The sequence below is a fragment of the Eptesicus fuscus genome, chromosome 7 (assembly GCF_027574615.1).
Source record: "Eptesicus fuscus isolate TK198812 chromosome 7, DD_ASM_mEF_20220401, whole genome shotgun sequence".
In the NCBI taxonomy this organism is placed as follows: domain Eukaryota; kingdom Metazoa; phylum Chordata; class Mammalia; order Chiroptera; family Vespertilionidae; genus Eptesicus; species Eptesicus fuscus.
In genome coordinates this window covers 53,959,730-53,980,975 of record NC_072479.1, presented here as the reverse complement: position 1 = coordinate 53,980,975, position 21,246 = coordinate 53,959,730, and the positions used below count along the sequence as shown (strand labels likewise).

Below are 21,246 nucleotides of genomic sequence, written 5' to 3'. Positions count from 1 at the left end.
AGACTTGGGAAAACACGTGTGAGACGTCTGGGGTCTGGGCTTTCCAGAGGTGAGGAACCTGGAGGTAAAGGGGGCAGATTTTCTCGAGTAGTGTCAGGTAGTGTGGAGCCCCTGTTGGTGGTGGTGGTGTGTGGGGGCGGGGGGGGGGAGGGGTGTTTGGGTCTCAGGATGTGGAGTCTGGAACCCGGCCTCGCTGCTGTGAGATCTCTTGGGTATGAATTTAGTCAATAGGGGATGAGCAGGCGTTGGGGAGGGAGGTTTCGGATAGCAGCCCTTAGGAGAGGGAGAGACGCCGGCTGGGTGGGCAGCTGTCAAACTGTGCGGTCGGCGGCGTCCCGCCCCCGATCTGGTCTCCGGGGTGGAATGCAGGGAGAGGCTGTGAGCGACTGGAATGAAGGGAAAACAGCAAACAGAGCGGGCCCCGGGGCGGGAAGAAGAGGAGACGCGCGGGCAGGGGTGGAGAACGAGGCACAGAGCAGAGCTCCGGGGATCCTCGGGGGAGGGGGAATGAGGTCTGGCGAACTGGAACACGGGCCTCTCCAGCCTGGCATCCCCGTGCTGCGGGCCCCGGGCGCGGGCGCGGGCGGGCCGGCGGGGGTGAGGGGCGGGCAGCTGTGTCGTCAGGAGAGGGGCGGCCCCGCGGCGGCCGTATCTGCCTGGCCCGTCCCCTCCATCCCAGCTCCGGCTCCGGCTCCCGCGCCCGCGCCCGCGCCGCGCTGCAGCTCCGACCGCGCGCCCTCCGCAGGCAGGTAGAGACCCCGCGAGCCCCCCGCCGCCCGCCCGCCCCTCCGCGCTGGAGGGCGGGGGCGCGCGAGGGGACGGCCCCGGGCTGGGGTAGGGCTGCTGGGCGGCGGAGGAGGAGGAAGCGTGACAGCTGGAGCGGGCAGCCCGCAGGGTTAGCGCCCGGGCGCGGGGGCAGCGGGAGGGCTCGGCCGGAGCCCGGGAGGCAGCGGTCCGCCCAGACCTTCCCCTCCATCTCTCGCTGTCTCAGAGGGATGGTGAAGCTCGGCTCCTAGAGACCCGAGTGCGAGGAAAGTCCATTTTGGATCCTCGACAGCGCTGCACGTTGGAGCAGGCTTCTTGTTTTGGCCTCCTGGTCCCCAACTCACCACCCCACCCGTGTCTTTTCCACACCTGTCACCGGGATTCTGAAACCACCTGCGTCTGAATCCCGTTTTTCACCTTAAGTGGAGGAAAGGAGCTTTCCTGAAGAAGAATCGCAAATATTATTGGGCATCTTCTCACCCTCAGAACGAATGAGCCCACATCCCCCAACTATGCCAACATCGGAACTTCCTCCTGACCCCCACACCCACACCCACACCCACACCCACCACCCCCTAATCAAGCAGCACTGCCATCTGTGAGGTTCGTGGAGGTTTAACGAATTTTGAGGCTTCAAGCCAAGCCAAATGTTTCCCTCTCAGGGGCTACTCACTAGCGACAGCGATGGGCAGGAGAGAACAGAGCCTCCCTCAGGCCTGGGAAAGAGGAGGATGCAGGTTCTGGTGTGGTTAAGGGGTTCAAAAGTCCAGGTGATCAGTCCTGGGCCCTCAAGGACCAGTGCCTGCCCTTGGGGTTCCTGGCTGGGTCAGCCTTAATGTTGTGGGGGCACAGCTGGTTCTTGAGTAATGGTAAACGTATGGGACTTGGAATGTGAGCTATGAGTGTCGAAGGGGAAAGGGAAACTGTAAATGTTAGCACTGGCTTTGGACATCACATTTATCTTTCGGTTACCAGCCATTTTCGTAGGTAATGTTTAAAATAAGATCTAGAAAACCAGAGGCACTGAGATGTAATGAAATGGACTAAGGACAGGCTGTGTAGAGTCTGCGTGTAACCCTGAGAGGGTTGCACTCTCTCTGGGCCTCGCTTTCCTCCCAGCTCTGAGGACGTTCTATGATTCTCTGCCTCCAAGTCAACTAACTCTCTCACCCCGAGTTGGAAGAGGCAGGCAGGGAAACCAGAGGAGGGAAGGGAAGGGTGAGTCACAAGTAGCTGGCGGCTGGCAGCTGACCCCACCCTCCCAACCCTAGCAGTCGCCTGGACTAGCCCAGGTTATAGACTCAGGGTTGGGATGGAGCGGAGGACAAACCTGGACTTGTTATGGGTCATTAAGGTCCTAGGATCCTGCAGGTTTGTTGCCTTTCAGCAACTGGGGCAGCTAAACTTTCAGGGGAAAAGTCAGAAGGATGACTGAAAAGATCCCAGGAGTCCTATGTCCAAGGTCCCAGCCCAGGAGGATCCTTGGACCCTGACATTGCAGTTTGCAGCCACCGCCTCACCCTCCCATAGGTAAAAGGCAGAATCCTGCTACTACATGTCTGTGCCTGACGCAGGGGAAGGTATACAATTGGGCCTCACTGCTATTGGGAGGCCCTAGAATGTATGCCTTCCTGGGTCAAAGATATCATTTTTCCTAAACTCCAGATGTGTGTTTCTCTAGGTACCATCCTTGTATTATAATAAAGTAACAAAAATAATAATATCTAACATTTATAGAGTTCTTCTGTGTTGTGAAGTTTACTAAGTATGTTGCATGTATTATCTCATTTAATCCCCACATTGTGACTAATTTCTCTAGGTACCCATTTTATCGATGAGGAAACAGGTTCAGGGAGATGAAATAACTCACCCAAGAGCTAGGATTCTAATCCATGCCTATCTAATTCAAAAGCCCATGCTCTTAACCTCTACTGAATGCTACATTTTTTTAAAAATATATTTTATTGATTTTTCACAGAGAGGAAGGGAGAGGGATAGAGAGCTAGAAACATCGATGAGAGAGAAACATCGACCAGCTGCCTCCTGCACGCCCGACCGGGGATGTGCCCTCAACCAAGGTACATGCCCTCGACCGGAATCGAACCTGGGACCTTCCAGTCCGCAGACCGACGCTCTATCCACTGAGCCAAACCGGTTTCGGCTGAATATTACTTTTAAGACCTGGGGGCTCTGAAGGGTCATTTTGAAAAGAGAGACAAGAGAGAAGCATTGTCCTATTGTCCCTTGTTTGCTCTCTCCCTGTCACTTTCTCTCTCAGATGTCCTAGAACCTTGGAGCCATCTAAGAATTCCCAGGGGTAATCAGAGTGGCTAATTAAGCCATACAGGCCCCATTAGCCATGACACTATTCTGTATTCATTAGATCTGCTGGCAGTAGAAGTTGAATTATAGTCATTGAAAAGGGCCAGAGGGCTGGAGTCCTTTCTCCAGAATATCAGCGTCTCAGAACCCCTTCCTGAGTGTTCCCAGAGAGCCCCCAGAAGAGGAAGGGTGTACACACAGAGGTGGGCAGCAAAGATGTCCCAAGGGCAGAGGCTACAGAGTAGATTCTTGCACCACCAGAAAAGAAATTCTCACAGGTCCTAACCGCCTCCTTGAGCCTGAACCCAAAAGCCCTAAATAAGTGGGCAGAGAGGAGGCAGAAGGTCAGAGCCTTGGTTGGAGTACAATAAGTGCTTTTTAACATTATTCATTCATTTAACAAATATGTATTTAGCATCTACTATATGTGCTCCAAATTGTCTCATGATTCCCCTGACTGTCAAGATGGACGCTCTGGCATCCCATTTAACCATATTTGTATTATTATTCTCAAAATATTACTCCCTAACTTGACACAACTATTTGTACAAACAATATGGAGCACCTACAACACGCTGGGCACTGTTTTCGGCATTGGCTCAGTGGATAGAGCGTCGGCCTGCAGACTGAAGAGTCCTGTGTTCGATTCCCATCAGGGGCATGTGCCTAGGTTGCAGGCTCGATCCCCAAAGTGGGTGTGCAGTAGGCAGCCGATCAATGATTCTCATCATTAATGTTTCTGTCTCTCTCTCTCCCTCTCCCTTCCTCTCTGAAATCAATAAAAATATATTTAAAGAGAAAGAAACAAAGGATTAAATAAGTAGAATTAAAAAAATAATAAGTTACATTTTAGAACTTACATTTTAGTAGGAGAAGACAAACAGGAAAGAAAATAGATGGGTATGAGATTTATCGGGATGATCACTTAGTAAGTTATATAATGTCTAATCACTGGGGTGAAACTAATACAATAAATGTCAACTGTAATTGAAAAATAAAAAATGGTTTAAAGAAAAAAGTAACAAGATAATTTCTAGTTGTGATAAGTTCTATAATAGAAACAAAGGAAGGAGCTATGCAAAGGAGGGGACTACTTTAGAATGATCAGGGAAGGACTCTTGGAGGAGCTGACATTTCAGCTTTGGCAAAAAGTCAGCTCTGCCCACGAGAATGGAAGGGTGTTCCAGGCAGACAGAACAGTAAGTCTCAGGGCCCTGAGCAGGGAAGAACTGGTATGTTTGCAGAACAGAAAGGAGGGCAGTGAGACTAAAAGGCAGTGTGTGAAAAGGAGAGTGTTGGGGTGTGGGATGGGAATGGGGGATGAGGACAAATATGTGATACCTTAATCAATAAAGAAATTTAAAAAAAAAGAAAAAGAAAAGGAGAGTGTAGCTCAGTGGTTGAGCATCCACACATGAACCAGGAAGTCAGGGTTCAATTTCCAGTCAGGGCATATTCGGGGGTTGCAGGCTCAATCCCCAGTAGGGGGCATGCAGAAGGCAGCTGGTCAATGATTCCCTCTCATTGATGTTTCTGTCTCGCACTCCCTCTCCCTTCCTCTCTGAAATAAATTTTAAAAAGTTATATATATATATATATATATATCTTCTTATATATATATATAACTTCACAATTCTTGGATTGAAGCCTTTGGTTCCTGCCTTGGGAAGTCCCAACCTCCTTTTGGGAGCTCTAGTGTCTTCATCTATAGAATGGCTATACCAATAATTTTTTACCTCATAGAATTTTCTTTTAATCGTGAATACAATAACTGCTGTTTCTTGAAGGCCTTCTGTATGCCAGGCATGATAGTTGGTACTTTTTATACATTATTTGACAATCCTCACAACTGTGATAGATAGGTATTATTCTCCCCATTCTACAGATGTAATTTGTCCAAATCAGGCAGTAGTATCAGAGCTAAAAACAGAACCCAGATATGACTAACCCTAGTTCTGTTTGACTCCAAAACGGTGCTGTACTATGCGGTGCTATACTCATGTGAGATGTTGTTATTTCTGTTTTTGAATCCTCAAGGCAAGTTGCCCTCTGCTACTTGGTTTCTGGGCCAGTGGTCAGTATGATCCACATGATGGCTCCTCTTTGGTCTCTGAGTCCCATAGCTAAAAATTGGGGCTCCCTAAACACTGTTAAGCCAACCTAGGTGGGTAGAAGGAAGACCCCAGAATCTGAGACTCCCGCGTTCAGTTCAACCCTGCTGCCCCCGGGAAGCCAGGCAGATAGATGCTCGTCTCTTTCCCCTAACTCCTCCCGATCTCCTGTGCCCGGCTTCCCCCCTTCCTCAGTCCAGCTCCGCTGGACACTGGCGAGGCGGGGCCAAGGTTGGGGACCCCCGCCAGAGTTGGTTCTGTGTCTCGCGTCAGAAGCGCTAGAGGTCGTTGCGGGGCGTGGGGGGCTCGGGGAGTGGGTGGCAGAGCGGGGCTGGGGACCGAGGCTGGAGGCGGAGCAAAATGGGGTCCTGGCCCGGAAGGCGTGCCGGCAGTGGAGTGAGAACCACCCGGAGGGCCGGGACTGGGGGGTCTGCGATGGAGGGCCGGGACTGGGGGGTCTGCGATGGAGAGCACAGGCTTGGGAGAGACTGCAGAGATTGGGTGTGGCGGGAGAAAAGGTAGAAGCAGGCGAGAGACACACTCACGAAGACACATACACTGGGAAAGTGAGAGTGGTCAGAGATGAATTAAGACAGGCTGTGGGGCGAGGGGAATAAGAGAGCTGGAGAAGGATCCAGAAATGGAGGAGAGGAAGAGATGGGTCAAAAACAGAGACAAAGGACAGACTGTCAGGGGGAGAGAGAGACACATGGAGAGGAACACAAGGAAAGGAAGAGACTTAGGGAGAGACGCAGAGAAAAGGAAAGAACAGAAATAATAGTGGGAGCGGAGAATTAACTGAGTAGACAACCAGAGAGACTATGCTGGCTCTCTCAGCCACATGCTCTTGTCATCCTCCAGACCAACCCTTGGAAGTGGACGTCCAGGCGCCATAAGTACTACTGCCAAGCTGCCTTTGTGACCATCCTTGAGAAAACAAGAAAGATGGCCAAGGAGAGGGGCCTAATAAGCCCCAATGATTTTGCCCAGCTGCAAAAATACATGGAATGTGAGTCTTTCTCTCAGTCCTTTAGTTCTGGAGACCTTACCCCAGAGAGCTCCTCCTCTTCCTTCAATTTCCCCCTCACCCCCAGTTTCCCCAGTGATCTTGAACCAGTCAGCTCCTGAGATATGCCTATGAGTAGGAAAGGGAGGAGAGGGAGATGGGGAGATGTGAACTGGGGTCTCAGCTCTCCATCTACCTTCTCTGAACCTTGACTGCCTGCTCCAAGCCTCAGAGATGAAAAAATAGGGGTACCACTTTGGAGGATCTGAAATGTTTTTCTCTTCTGCATTTCTGTGTATTTCAGACTTTCTTCTTTGTCTCACTTGAATCTTTTTTCCTGTTGGATGTCTGGGTGGGACACTGGCAGAGGGCAGGGAGAGCTAAACTAGACTAATGCTCTTCTTTCACTCTCTTCACACCTTAGACTCCACCAAGAAGGTCAGTGATGTCCTAAAGCTCTTTGAGGATGGTGAAATGGCTGGATATGTCCAAGAAGATGTGAGTGGCAGCTGGTAAATCTTTTCCTGGACCAACTCCTCCTATCTTTGTTTTTTGCTACACCATTGGGATCCCCAATTTCCAGGGATTATTCTGGGCCCACCCATGCTCTTTTCCCTCGAGATTCCCCAACATTCATTGTTACTGCAGCTATTGCTCTAGGACAAAGCAAGAGATTCTATTAATTTAGGAATCAATCTAATAAATTATACTCCTGCCTTGGATGCTTCTCAATTCTGCACTTACTGTCTCTGTCCCCACTACTCCCAATTGTTCAATCCCCAACTCCCATCCTGCAGACTCCCCAGGATAATGGTTGCTCTCATCATAGGCCATTGGGTATGAGGGATTCCAGCAATTCCTGAAAATCTATCTGGAAGTGGATGATGTTCCCAGTCACCTAAGCTTGGCACTGTTTCAATCCTTCCAGACTAGTTACTCCTTAGAAGAGACTGTAAAAAAAGGTATGGTCACATAGGTGGGAATGGGCCCAGCCTTCTGATGAAAAGTCATGGGTTTTGGGGTGAGAGTTGAATTGAGTCACATGTTGGGGGTATGGTTAGGGGTCAGAGGTAGAGGTTGGCCTTGCTGGTGTCTGGGAGCTGGAAGAAGGAAAGTTAAAGGGAAGAGTTGGGACAAACAAAGGAAAAGAGAAGAGCCAGAGTGGAGGGAGCCCCAGCCTCAGATTTGCTGTACTTTTTGTAACCAGATATGGTATGTCTCAGTGATGTCTCCTGCTACTTTTCCCTTCTGGAGGGTGGCCGACCAGAAGACAAGCTAGAATGTGAGTTGCCATTCTGGACTGGGGGAGGGGAAGAAAGGTGAAGGGAGAGAGGGTGTTCCCCAGTCTTCCTTCCCTAATTTTTTCAGGATTCCTAAAGACCGACAGGGCCCGACAAAGGTGGGGCCAGAGAGTGCGCCCATTTTCTCTGTTCCCCCAGACTCCTTATACCTAATGCCATCCACCCTAGTCACCCGAGTTCCTATGTTTTGTACATTTTCATGTAGGTGGCCTGGGGTGTTCTTGGCATATAGAAGGTGTGTAGTATCTCCCCTATCAGGTTCACTGAGGGTGGAATCCAGACCTGTTTCCCCTCCCTTTTTGTCTCCTTTTTCAGTCCCAATCCCAAGCTCTGGGCTCTTCAGCTAAAAAGTTTCTCCCTATCTCTTTGTTTCCCCTGTATTCTATTATGAATTCTTTGGGTATTCCTCACAAACTGACCCTGGCCCCCCTAAAACACCCCACAGTCACCTTCAAGCTGTACGACATGGACAGAAATGGGATCCTGGACAGCTCAGTGAGTTGGGGGACCTGTATGCTGGGCAAGGGAGTATGTGTCCATTTGTCTGTGCCCTCCTGTCCCAACTCTTCCAGGATCTTAAGAAGCAGAGGAAGCTAGAGGGAGAAGTTGAACCCTATAGAACTAAATTTGGGAGAGGTCTCAAGCTCTTGACCCCTAAAAGAGGAGGCTGGAGGCATGAATTGGGGACTGCCTTGCAAACATATGAACACACATAGACTTAGCATAGGCACCTGAGAATGAGAGATGGGGCTGGGGAGGAATCCATGAACTCTGATTTCTAGAGAATGGTTTGAATGGTGGTAGTGAGGTGGGATATGGCTGTGGCTCTTACTCTCTTGGCCCACAGGAAGTGGACAAAATCATCACACAGATGATGCGAGTGGCTGAATACCTGGACTGGGATGTGTCTGAGCTGAAGCCGGTAAGGCAGCTCTTCCTTCATGTCCCTTCTTGTATTTTCTCCCTGGTGAGTCTACTTTACCCTTGACTAGGATGGCTGGTCTGGGTGTCCTAGGGGGCCATGAAGAGGTGTCAGGTCTGAGGGGCCACTCACACTGAGAGTCTCCCCATCCTCTGCTCAGATTCTTCAGGAAATGATGAAAGAGATTGACTACGATGGCAGTGGCTCTGTCTCCCTAGCCGAGTGGCTCCGGGCTGGGGCCACTACGGTGCCCCTGCTAGTGCTGCTGGGTCTGGAGATGGTGAGTAGGAGAGACTTGTGAGGATGGTTACGACAGCTGCCTTGGGTTGTGCTTGCCAGAGGTTGGTTCTCTAAGGGCTTAGACACTCCCTAGCATTTACTGTGCCCTCCTAGACCCTGAAGGACAATGGGCAGCACATGTGGAGACCTAAGAGGTTCCCTCGACCAGTCTACTGCAACCTGTGCGAGTCAAGCATTGGCCTTGGCAAACAGGGCCTGTGCTGTAACCGTGAGTGATGGGGTCTGGGAGTGTGGCAGCAGAGGGGCAGCCCAGCTCTCTGTGGGAGCATGGCACTCTGAACTTAGTGTAACCTGGATTTGAATTCTGACCTCTCCACTGACTAGTTACGTGACCTAGTTAAGCCTTAGTCTCCTCAACTGAAAATGAGATCATTGTGAGCACTAAATAAGTTGTTGCAAGAAAAGTGCTTCATCCAGTGCATGTACCTACTATTAAGTCTGCAATGAAAATTAGTTATTATTATTGTTGTTGTTCTATTTGGGCCTCCTTTGGATCATCCAACTCAGTTATTGGCACATGGAGGGAGGAGGGGTAGTCATGCAGTAACAATTGCTCTCTTAGGGGGAAGAGTGAGCAAAAGGCATATATCTTGGAAGTGAGCCCCCAACCCCAAACTTTAATTATCTACCATACCCTCACAGCAAGGGATTATATGTCTTATTTCAGTGAGTGATCCTACCTCACCCCCAGGTAAGGAGGAACTAGAGAGAGGGGCTTTAGCTAATGCTCTGACCTTCTTCCCCCTTGCCCAGTCTGTAAGTACACCGTTCACGACCAGTGTGCCATGAAGGCCCTGCCTTGTGAAGTCAGCACCTATGCCAAGTCTCGGAAGGACATTGGTGTGAGTGACCCCCATGCCTACCCCAGCACCATCCACAGCCTGGCCCCAACCCTTGACCCATTGCTACCCTCAGCCCTTCCCCAGTCCTTGCTCAGACCCTCTCAGACTGGGATTGCCTTTCTCCCCAAGGTCCAATCGCATGTGTGGGTGCGAGGAGGCTGTGTATCTGGAAGATGCGACCGCTGTCAGAAAAAAATCCGGATCTACCACGGTCTAGTTGGGCTGCATTGTGTGTGGTGCCACCTAGAGGTCAGTTCGGAGGCTTTGTCTACAGGCTGTGCCTTGGGGCCCCTACTTAAACTGCCCTCTTCTCTGCTAGACTCTAGTTTCTATGCCTCCCAGACAGCATATCCCTTACAGCCCCTAAGGGCTGTCTTTTTCAGTACCAGATCCCCAAGTTGAGAAGTGATGAGGTTCCCTCCACGATCTCTCCATGCCCACCTTGTCTTTCAGATCCATGATGACTGCCTGCAGGCTGTGGGCCATGAGTGTGACTGTGGGCTGCTCCGGGATCACATCTTGCCCCCGTCTTCCATCTATCCCAGCGTCTTGGTGAGACCTGTGGGAAGCGGCTGGGAGGGGACAAGAGTGCTTCTCCGGTTTAAAAATACACATACACACAATGCCATTTAGAGCAGAGAGCCTGCACTTTTAGGACTCAAGTCAAACTCTCGTCTGTTTAGGGAGTCACACACAATCCAGTTTTCCTTCCCTTTGCTTCCTTTCCTAGGCCTCTGGACAGGAGCATAGAAGTAGCAAAACAAGCCAGAAGACCGTGGATGATTTAAGTTTGACCACGTTTGAGGCTCTGCGGGTACAAGGCTGAGAGGGTTGGGCATCATGTGGTGGGGGATGGTTTTCCTTCACTGGAGCCCTCTTGTGGGGAATGAAGTGGAAACCTGGGGAATTGTGCCTGCTCTCCAGAAGCCCCACCCTGATAGAGGAGGGGGGAAAATATCTTGGGGGAAATGACAGCTTTCTGCCCCTGTCTCCAGGGTCCATATGAACTCTAACAAAACCCTGCATTCCTTATCCTTGTTTTCTTCCCCCATGCAGATTGACCCTGTTGCTAACACCCACCCACTTCTGGTCTTTGTCAACCCTAAGAGTGGTGGGAAGCAGGGAGAGAGGTGAGAAAACAATACTGGGTCTTCTGAGATGGAGGGAGAAGACCAACAGAGATTCAGAATCTGTGTGTATGGAGAGGACTTTCCTTGAGGAGGACAGCAAGAAGGTGGGGTACAGAAACTCCATCCCCTGCCACGAGCTTTCCTTTTTCCCTCAAACAGGGTGCTTTGGAAATTCCAGTATCTGCTAAACCCTCGACAGGTGTTCAACCTCCTAAAGGATGGTCCTGAGCCAGGGTGAGTGTAAGTTGGGAGCTATATCACAATGTTTGTGTGTGTCTGCCTATCTGTGTATGTTCAGAGAGCAGGAAAGATGGCATGTTGAGAGGGGAGGAACAGAGGACCCCTAGAAACCAGAATTCAGAATGCTGTTTTTACTAGGGTCACTGAGTATTCTCTCCTCTGAGTGCTCTGCCTCATCACTGCTCTGCTCTCAATGGTTGGAGATACCAATTTCTCCCCAACTACTAAGGAGTGGCTATAAACTATCCCCATTGTACCTTTTCTCTGCCCTTAATAGAGATAAGTCTTTTGACAGAGGAGAAGGGGATTATAAAGAAAGTCCAAAATAGAAGTAATCTGCCTGTCCAGGAGTTGGGTAGCCTCATTCCAGTTATCGTTCCTCATCTTCTCTTTCATCTTTTGTCTCAGGCTTAGATTCTTCAGAGAAGTTCCCGATTGCCGGATTTTGGTGTGTGGTGGAGATGGCACAGTAGGCTGGATCCTCGAGACCATTGGTCAGTGCAGGGAGCGCTCCGGGCAGGGCACTCGGGCAGTGGCCTTCCTGAGCTAACTCCCTCCGTGCATCTCCTCACCTGCCTCCCCAGACAAAGCCAACTTGCCTGTTGTGCCTCCTGTTGCTGTGTTACCCCTGGGCACTGGAAATGATCTAGCTCGTTGTCTAAGATGGGGAGGAGGTAAATGATTAGAAATTTTTTCTTGGGTAATGGATGGAGTTGGGTTGGAAGGGAAAGATACCTAGAAAGCATCTAGGCGTCTGGTGTACAAAGAGGTTTGGGAAGAAGAGGCATAGATGGGTGGGTACCAAAGTGGATTGTCCCAAAAGAAGAGAGCTTTGGAAGGAACAAGGATCACAGTCTGAACTTAGAAGGGTCAAGGGTGATGGTTCTCTTCCCTATAAATCTAAAATTCTCTTTTTCTTTCTCCCAACCAATTCTTAGGGCCCAGAGCATCAGGGAAAATGGGGGTAGAGAGAGGACAATGTGGGAATAAGAAAGGTTGTATAAGAGCTAAGCCAGCTCTGGCCGGTGTGGCTTAGTTGGTTGGGTATCATCCAGTGCACAGAGAAAGATTGCTGGTTCAATTCCTGGTCAGGGCACATGCCTGGATTGCAGCTTGATCCCCAGTAGGAGGCAGCGGGTTGATGTTTCTCTCTCTCCCTGTCCCTTCCTCTCTCTCTCTCTCTCTCTCTCTCTCAAATCAATGAAAACGTATTTTTAAAAAATATGTAAGCCAGATGCCGAGTGATGGAACTAGCAGGGAGATTTGCCATGACTCATCCATTCATTCAACCAGTTAATCAGGTCATGTATTCATTCATTATAATTTCTTCCCAGGTGTATTGCAACAGTCTCCTAACTGCAATCCCATTTCCAGACTTTTGCTCCCTTAAAAGAGAAAGAGTTGCCCTGACGAGTTTGGCTCAGTGGATAGAGCGTCAGCCTGTGAACTGAAGGGTCCCAGGTTCCATTCCAGTCAAGGGCATGTACCTTGGTTGCAGGCACATCCCCAGTAGGAGGTGTGCAGGAGGCAGCTGATCAGTGTTTCTCTCTCATCGATGTTTCTAGCTCTCTGTCTCTCTCCCTTTCTCTCTGTAAAAAATCAATAAAATATATATTTTTTAAAAAAAGAGAAAGAGTTGAAGGTATTAATAGTTAAAGAGGTCAGTGTGGGGCAGGTTGAGTTTGAGGTATCTTGGAGTTGAGATGTTGGATTCAAAGTTCAGCTGTGAGATGTCACAGGAGATTATAGAATAAGGGTCTGCTAAGGAGAATAAAAGTGTTTTAAGTGGAAGAAATTATGTAAAACCATTGGAGCCACCAAACAATGTGGTGGTGCATTAAGGGAAAGTGTGAGTCATTCATTGTGACTGGGACATAAAGTGCGAAATGGGGAATGGGGAGGAGGAGGACTGGAGGGTCATGAATGCTGTGCTGAGGAGTTTTTAACTTCATTGTGCTGGAGATTGCAAGCTGACAGTCCACAGAAATTATTTGTATTGTCTACGTTGCAGTGTTTTAATTTTTTTGACTTTGGTTATTTCTAAGAAGTGGGTTATGTATTCTTCAATTCCCCACAATCCCTGGGCTTCCTACTATTCACTCATCCACTTTACCTTTCTAACAACTGAGGCATTTGAATGTGCAATCCCTGAACCGTAGAGAGCTCTTAAACTATATATATATATATATATATATATATATATATATATATATATATATATATATATATATAATTATTATTATTCTCTTGTCCAGCCGGTGTGGCTCAGTGGTTGAATGTCAACCTATGAACCAGGAGGTCACAGTTCAATTCCCGGTCAGGGCACTTGCCCGGTTGCGGGCTCAATCTTGTGTGGGGCAAGAAGAAGGCAGCCAGTCAATGATTCTCTCTTATCATCGATGTTTCTATCTCTCTCCCTCTCCTTCTTCTCTGAAATTAATAAAAAATATATTTAAAAGTAAAATAAAATATTATACTCTCTCTATATAAAATATTATTCCAGAAATTAGGAATATCTTTGAATACATATTACAATGTAAATTTTTGGCCAGATTTTATTTATTTGTTGGTTGGTTTTATTTTGCATTAATCCTCACCTGAGGATATTTTTCCCATTGTTTTTCTTTTTTAAATATTTTTATTGATTTCAGAGAAGAAGGTAGAGGGAGAGAGAGATAGAAATATCAATGATGAGAGAGAATCATTGACCAGCTGCCTCCTGCATGCCTCACACTGGGGATTGAGCCTGCAACCCGAGCATGTGTCCTTGACTGGAATCGAACCTGGGACCCTTCAGTCCGCAGGCCGACACTCTATTCACTGAGCCAAACCGGCCAGGGCCCCCATTGATTTTTTCAGAGAGAGTGGAAGGAAGGCGGAGAGACACACAGAGAGAGAAACATTGATGTGAGAGAGACACACCGATTGGTTGCCTCTAGCACGCACCCCAACCAGGGCCATGAGGTAGCAGCCACATGTTTGGTAACTAACGGGTTGTGGAGGAGGAGGTGAAGACCAGTCTAAGACATTTCCTCGGTCTGTGGACTGAGCAGATGCGATGGCATTTATTAAGATATGGGACACAGGAGGAGGACCAATTTAAGGAAGAAAGATTCCTTTTTAGACATGCTGCATTGAGGTGTCAGTGGAGAACCCAGATAGAAGTGTGCGGTGGGTAGTTAGAAATCAGTGTTAAGGATTTAGAAGAAAAGTCAGGGCTGAAGATACATGTTTGAGAGTCATCTGCTCCTGGGAGGTAATTGACATCCGGAGAATAGAAGATTTACCAGGAAAAGAGTTAAGAAGAGAAGGTGGATGAGGACAGGAAGATCCTGGTAATCACCCTAGTTAAGGTTGGAGCAGAGGAATATGAATTACTAATGGAGTCTGTATGAGTGACCTGTTTCTGCTATAACAAATCACCACAAACAGTGGTTTAAAACAACACAAATTTATCATCTTAGCGTCCTGAGGATCAGAAGTTCAAAATAGGTCCCACTGCACTAAAGGCAAGGTGTTGGCAGGGCTGTGTTTTGTTTAGAGGCTCTAGGGGTCCTCTTTTTACTGATAAGGACCCCTGTGATGACGTTGGGCCCACCTAGATAATTCAGGATAATCTCCCCATTTTTAAAATCCTTAATTTAATCACATCTGCAAAGCCGCTTGCCATGTAAGGCAACATATTCACAGATTCTGGAGATTAGGATGTGGACATCTTTGAGGGGGCATTATTCTGCTTACCGCAGAGCCTAAGAAGGAGCAGTTAGAGAGGGTCCTCTGTAACTTAGAGAGTGCTATTTTAGAAGCCAAGTGAGTAGTTTCATGAGTTAAAATAAGAACTGAAGATATACTATTGGTTTTGGCAGGAATCATTGGCAATCTTTGCCAAAAGAGTTTCAGCAGGGTTGTATGGTGAAAGGCAAATTACAGAGGGTTGAACCATCAATGGAATGTGAGGAAGTGAAGACCCAATTTTGTAATCTTTTTCTTCCTGATTACAAAAATAATACATGCTTGTGGTAAAATATACTTCAAACATTTCGGATATACATGCCAAGAAAGTGAAAGTTCCCTGTAATCTACTCCCTAAAGTTTTGGAGTCTATTTCTACATGGTTTTCTTTCTAGAGACATACTCATCTATTTAAACAACAAGGTCATTTTACAAATGCTCTTCTTCTTCTTCTTCTTCTTCTTCTTCTTTAACTAAACAGTTCATCTTGGTTGTCATTATATTTCTTTTTTTTTTAAATATGTTTTATTGATTTCAGAGAGGAAGAGAGAGGGAGAGAGAGATAGAAACATCAAATGATGAGAGATAATCATTGATTGGCTGCCTCTTGCATGCCTCCTACTGGGGATCAAACCCACAACCCGGGCATGTGCCCTTGACTGGAATCAAACCCAGGACCCTTCACTCCTCAGGCCAACACTATCCACTGAGCCAAACCTGCTAGGGCTGCCTCACTCTTTATTACTGGATAGCACTATGCTTTGTGAATATCATTATTTATTTTTTTATCTTAAAAGTATGCTTATTAAAGTTAGGAGAGTGAAACGAGGAAGGGGTTAGGATAGAAGAAGCAACAGGAGAGAGACTAGGCGAGGCTGCTTTAGCTCTCTAGAACTGTTATAGGAAAAAAAGAAGTGAGCCAAGGTGGGGCTGCTTTCGCTCACTGGAAAGTCAGAGAAAAGGGGGCGTTGGAAACAGGTTCAGAGGGTTAGTCCAGGAGGAGCCGCTGCTGCCATGGCTCCCCTGATTGCAAGTCTTGTGGGGACTGTTAGAGTTTAGGAGAGGCACACCTTTCTGGGAAGAAAAGCAAGGATGTGCTCCTGGGAAGGAAAGTGCCTGTCATAAGTTATTTAAGCAGTCCCCTATTGATAGACATTTGGGTAGCATTTAGTCTTTTACTACAAACCATCTGCAGTGAACACTGCACATCTCTCTCTGCACACAGATGTGGGAATTTCTCTAGGAGAGATTTCAAGAAGTGAAATTGCTGGCTCCAAGAGCATAAAGATTTGACACTTGATTAGTTATTTTCTTAAAAAATAAATAGTGCTTGCTTGAGCAGTATCTATATATATAAAAGCCTAAGCAACCAAACGACTGGTTGACTGGTCGCTATGACGTGCACTGACCACCAGGGGACAGACGCTCAATGCACAGGATCGGGCTCCCTCCTGTCTGGATTGGGCCTGCGGGGATCAGGCCAAAACCGGCTGTCCGACATCCCCCGAGGGGTCCCGGATTGCGAGAGGGCACAGATCATGCTGAGGAACTCCACCAGTGCACGAATTCGTGCACTGGGCCTCTAGTATATACTAAAATTGGAATGATACAGAGAAGATTACCATGGCCTCAATGCAAGGATGACACAGAAATTTGTGAAGTGTTCCATATTAAAAAGAAAATAATGCATCAGTACATTTTCACTGTAAAAATTTTTGAAAAGTGAAATGTGTAAGTCTTCACATATAGGTCTCTTTCTTACTCCTGACCAAATTCCACATTCCTCCCACTGTTTCCTATTTGCACTCATTTTTCTGTTTTCACATGCACACACACAGAACTTTTAAACAAACATAAATGGGATCATGCTACCCATATTTTTCTGGTTCTTTTTTCATTGCATAACGTGTCTTAGAGATCTTTCCATGTTAGTACCTATTGATTTCATTTTCCGTTCAGTAGCTGCACATTATTTCATGGCATGGATTTGCCACCATCTATATAACCTTCCCTTACTGATGGGCATTTAGATTTTTTCCAATTTTTTGCTCTTTTAGAAGTACCTCAGCAAACTTACTTGTATATCCATTGCTGTGCACATATGTGTTAGTTTCTGTAGGTGAAATTCCTAAAAGTGGAATTGCTACATCAAAAGATATGTTTTGATAAAATTTGATAACATTTTGATAAAAATTGCCAAATTGCCTTCCAAAAATGAAATAACAATATATGCTCCAGCCCTAACCTGTTTGGCTCGGTGGATAGAGCGTCGGCCTGCGGACTGAAGGGTCCCAGGTTCGATTCTGGTCAAGGGCACATGCCTGGGTTGCAGGCTCGGTCCCCAGTGGGGGGCGTGCAGGAGGCAGCCAATCAGTGGTTCTCTCTCATCATTGATGTTTCTGTCTCTTCCTCTTCCTTACTCTCTGAAATCAATAAAAACAAAAGCAAAAACAATATATGCTCCAACTAACAGCAAATGAGAGTGCCAATTTATTCACAATCTCTTTAACACTTGATTTTCTCAATCTCTTTATACTTTGTCAATCTGAGAATCTTTAGTATGCATATTGTCCACTTGTATTTCTTTTTTAAATATATTTTTATTATTATTTAAAAATATTATTTAAAAATATTTTTTATTGATTTCAGAAAGGAAGGGAGAGAGAGCAAGCGATCAAAACATCAATGATGAGAGAAAATCATTGATCGGCTGCCTCCTGCACACCCCACACTGGGGATCAACCCGCAACCCAGGCATGTGTCCTGACCGGGAATCGAACCATGATCTCCCGTGGCCAGGCTTAAATATATTTTTATTGATTTCAGAGAGGAAGGGAGAGGGAGAGAGATGGAAACATCAAATGATGAGAGATAATCATTGATTGGATGCCTCCTGCACGCTCCTCTACTGGGGATTGAGCCCGAAACCCAGGCACATGCTCTTGACCGGAATCAAACCCCAGACTCTTCAGTCCACAGGCTGATGTTCTATCCATTGAGCCAAACCAGCTAGGGCTATATTTCTTCTCTGATTGGCTTGTTTGCCTTATTTGCCAATTTTTCTATTGACTTTATAAATATAGAATTTGTAAGCTTTTTTTGAATGTTGGGGAAGATAATCTGTTGTCTGTGCTGCAGAAAATTTTCCTCAGTTTGTATTTTGTCTTTGTTGTTGTTGCTGTTAATCCTCACTCGAGGATATTTTTCCATTGATTTTTTTAGACGGAGGTGGAAGGGTGGGGGAGACACAGAGAAACATTGAAGTGAGAGAGACACATCAATTGGTTGCCTCCTGCACTAGCCCTGACCGGGACAAGGGATTGAGCCTGCAACTGAGGTACATGCCCTTGACGGGAATCAAATCCAGGACCTTTCAGTCTGTGGGCAAACAACCGGTAGGGCTTTTTGTCTTTTTTTTAAGTGTGTTATTTATTTAACCATACAGAAGTTTTTAATTTTAATATATTTGTGTTAATCAGTCTTTCCCTTTCTTGGCTCCTAGCTTTGTATTATGCTTTAGAAAGGACTTTTCCACTCAAGATTGTTAAAGCATTGTGCTTTCTTCTAGTACAAATTCTGCTTCCTTTTTTTACATTTAAATTCTTTGATCCATCTTGAATTTATTTTGGTATAAGGAATAACTTTTATACCCAGCACCATTTATGGAATAATCTATCTTTTTCCTACTTACTTGAAATGTCATCATATACTAAATTCTCATATATACTTCATTCTATTTCTGGGCACTCTGTCCTTTGCTTTTTATTCTATTTACTGTTATCACACTGTTTAGATAGAGAAAGTGTCAAGGAATGTGAGAGAGAGAGGGGGAGGGAGAATATGAATTTTCCCCATTCATCACTCATTTTAACATTTTCCTGGCCGTCTTCTCTAGTCTTCCAGATGAACTTTGGCATTATTGTTAGCTGAGCACACACATTGGGAACACTCATCCTTCATGACAGTGTGGAGAAAGGGTCAGCAAGGTCCATGTCCAAGCACCCTTCTCTTCTACTGGCAAGGGCTGGGAGGGTCTGCAGAATCAGGGCAGAGGATCCCTGGGAATTTGTGGAGCTAGGAGCTAAGAGGAGGTCCCTCTGGGACTTGAGGCTGAGTGCTAATCTGTCTTCTCCCCCCTCCCTAGGCTATGAGGGACAGAATTTGGGGAAGATCCTCAAGGATTTAGAGACGAGTAAAGTGGTACATATGGATCGATGGTCTGTGGAGGTGATACCCCAACAAACTGAAGAAAAGTGTGACCCAGTCCCCTTTCAAATCATCAATAACTACTTCTCCATTGGTGTGGTCAGTGGAGTGGGCATGGGGGAGGAGAGGAAGTAGGGGTTAAGCAGGTACAGGCTGGAGGAGGGCAGACTAGGAAGGTAGAAGTTAAGGAAGCTGTACATAGGAAAATTTGGGGTGGGGCCCAGTGGTGTGAGTTGCAAGAAAAGAACATGAGGCATACTGCTCCCAAATGGGGAAGTTAAAGAAAGTTCTGTGCTGAGAGGAGGCAGGCCTCTGATCTTATATGCCCTGAACTCCCCAGGACGCCTCTATCGCTCACCGATTCCACATGATGCGAGAGAAATATCCTGAGAAGTTCAACAGCAGGTGAGAGAAAGTGGGGGTGGGGGTAGGTATACACAGTGGCAGGGACCAGTTGTGGCCAAGTGTGACCAGAGCACTTATATGGGCAGTGACATCTCTAGGAAAGCCCTCAACCTAAAGGTACCCTATTCTGCATGGGTATGGAGTCAGGAGGTTGATGCCCTTCCCTGTCACTGCCAACTGCATAATTTGTCCCTTCCCTGCTGGGTCTTATGTTGGGGCTGATACAGAATGAAGAACAAGCTATGGTATTTTGAATTTGCCACATCTGAATCCATCTTCTCAACATGCAAAAAGCTGGAGGAGTCTTTGACAGTTGAGGTGGGTATGATGAAACCTAACCCTACATCCTTTTCAGCTTTTTATATCTTAGTTTCTCCCTACACAGGTGCCTCAAGAACTTCCCATATTCTTGAACCTTTGCTTTGACCTCTCAGCTCTCCAATTTTGAATTCCCAATTTCTCAAGATATTCCAGTCCCTGTTTCCCTCCATCCCTTGCAAAACTCAAAATCTTGGCTTTCCTCGTTGGTCATTTGGTGGAGGAAGAGGTCACGCCCTTGATTATGTCATGAAGTAAGGATCTGTTTTCTCCTACCCTCAGATCTGTGGGAAACCACTGGATCTGAGTTCCCTATCTCTAGAAGGCATTGCCGTCCTGAACATTCCTAGCACGCATGGTGGATCCAACCTCTGGGGTGATACCAAGAGACCCCAGGGGGACACCCATGGGATCAACCAGGCCTTAGGTTCTGCAGCTAAAGTCATCACCGACCCTGACATCCTGAAAACCAGTGTGCCAGGTGAGAGGAGCAGCTTTGGAAGTGGAGTGAGCGGGACTAAGGGGAAGGTGTGACTCTCTCTGAAGGCACCCTGCCTCTGCAAAGCTTATCTCACTACTTTCCACCCCCAGACCCAAGTGACAAGCGGCTGGAAGTAGTAGGGCTGGAGGGTGCAATTGAAATGGGCCAGATCTATACCAAGCTCAAAAATGCTGGACGTCGGCTGGCCAAGTGCTCTGAGATCACCTTTCAGTAAGGAAAACGCTGGCCAGGGGCTCTGAGGGAAGGAGTTTGGGCTGGGAGCACCTGGGTCATGGGAATGGTGGGGAGGGGCTGTACTAGGAGATCTCAGTGCTAAAGGGTCTGAAAGCCAACCTAAGAAACAGAGTTTTGGTATTTGATTGGCAAGGAAATCTCCACCAATCTGCCTTGGCCTCCCACAGCACCACGAAAACCCTTCCCATGCAAATTGATGGAGAACCTTGGATGCAGTCGCCCTGTACGGTGAGTATTGCCTATGCCTGCCAAAAATTGAACCCTCAGGCTCCATGGATCCTAAATCTCCATTCCATAGCTTCTTTACTTCCTCCTGATGCCTGAAGTTCCCCTATGCACCATTCCTCTCATACCCTGACTTCTCAGCCCCTGGCCATCCTACTATGAATGGCTTATCTTGGACCCCAGCAGCCCACCGTGAACCCACGGGTCTTCCCCCAAGAAGACCAAGTTCTGCATCTGAACATGCCCCCTTCCCTTCCAGATCAAGATCACCCACAAGAACCAGATGCCCATGCTTATGGGCCCACCCCCCCGCTCCTCCAATTTCTTTGGCTTCTTGTGTTGAGGGGGACACCGCAGCCTCCAAGCCAGCCTTGAACCCACCTCCCTGGACTCTACTCCATAGGCTCTGTATACTGCTGCCACACCCTCCTGCCAGCTCAGGGCAGTGTTCCTTCACCCTTACAGTATTTATTATCCTGCACCACCTCCACTATTTCCCACGCATATGTGTACACACACACACATACACACACACACACACACACACACACACACACACAGACACCCCAAAAACTCATACATTGCAAGTGCCTCATCTGAATAAAATGACATTTTTTCCCTCACTGGGATATCTGTTAAGTGAGTGGTATACCTCCTTCCTTTATACCTTCACTCTATAAATGAC

The 21,246-nt window shown here is 47.2% G+C and overlaps 1 protein-coding gene and 1 non-coding gene across 2 annotated transcripts; both read left to right on the top strand.

Annotated features, from left to right (window-relative positions):
- The first annotated feature begins 682 nt into the window (after positions 1–682).
- DGKA (diacylglycerol kinase alpha) lies at positions 683–21,184 on the top strand. The gene is made up of 24 exons (XM_054718982.1): positions 683–749; positions 6,060–6,207; positions 6,629–6,702; positions 7,034–7,166; positions 7,412–7,486; positions 7,951–8,000; positions 8,353–8,427; positions 8,588–8,707; positions 8,821–8,935; positions 9,481–9,569; positions 9,699–9,818; positions 10,023–10,121; positions 10,300–10,383; positions 10,626–10,699; positions 10,859–10,933; positions 11,348–11,433; positions 11,524–11,613; positions 18,816–18,976; positions 19,218–19,282; positions 19,510–19,600; positions 19,883–20,081; positions 20,192–20,312; positions 20,504–20,564; positions 20,821–21,184. The coding sequence occupies exons 2-24, from the start codon at positions 6,144–6,146 to the stop codon at positions 20,902–20,904; spliced, it is 2,205 nt and encodes a 734-aa protein (XP_054574957.1). The 5' UTR covers positions 683–749; positions 6,060–6,143; the 3' UTR covers positions 20,905–21,184.
- On the top strand, positions 16,245–16,346 carry LOC114234178 (U6 spliceosomal RNA). Its single transcript, XR_003620382.2, has one exon. It is a non-coding gene; the product is annotated as a U6 spliceosomal RNA (small nuclear RNA).
- Positions 21,185–21,246: the final 62 nt, after the last annotated feature.

Bases quoted from the DNA above. Each gene is read 5' to 3' on its own strand.
- DGKA (XM_054718982.1), top strand. From the start codon at position 6,144: ATGGCCAAGGAGAGGGGCCTAATAAGCCCCAATGATTTTGCCCAGCTG. The intron at 10,700-10,858 runs GTGAGAAAACAA...TCCCTCAAACAG, and splicing joins GGTGGGAAGCAGGGAGAGAG to GGTGCTTTGGAAATTCCAGT. The intron at 19,601-19,882 runs GTGGGTATGATG...TCCTACCCTCAG, and splicing joins AGGAGTCTTTGACAGTTGAG to ATCTGTGGGAAACCACTGGA.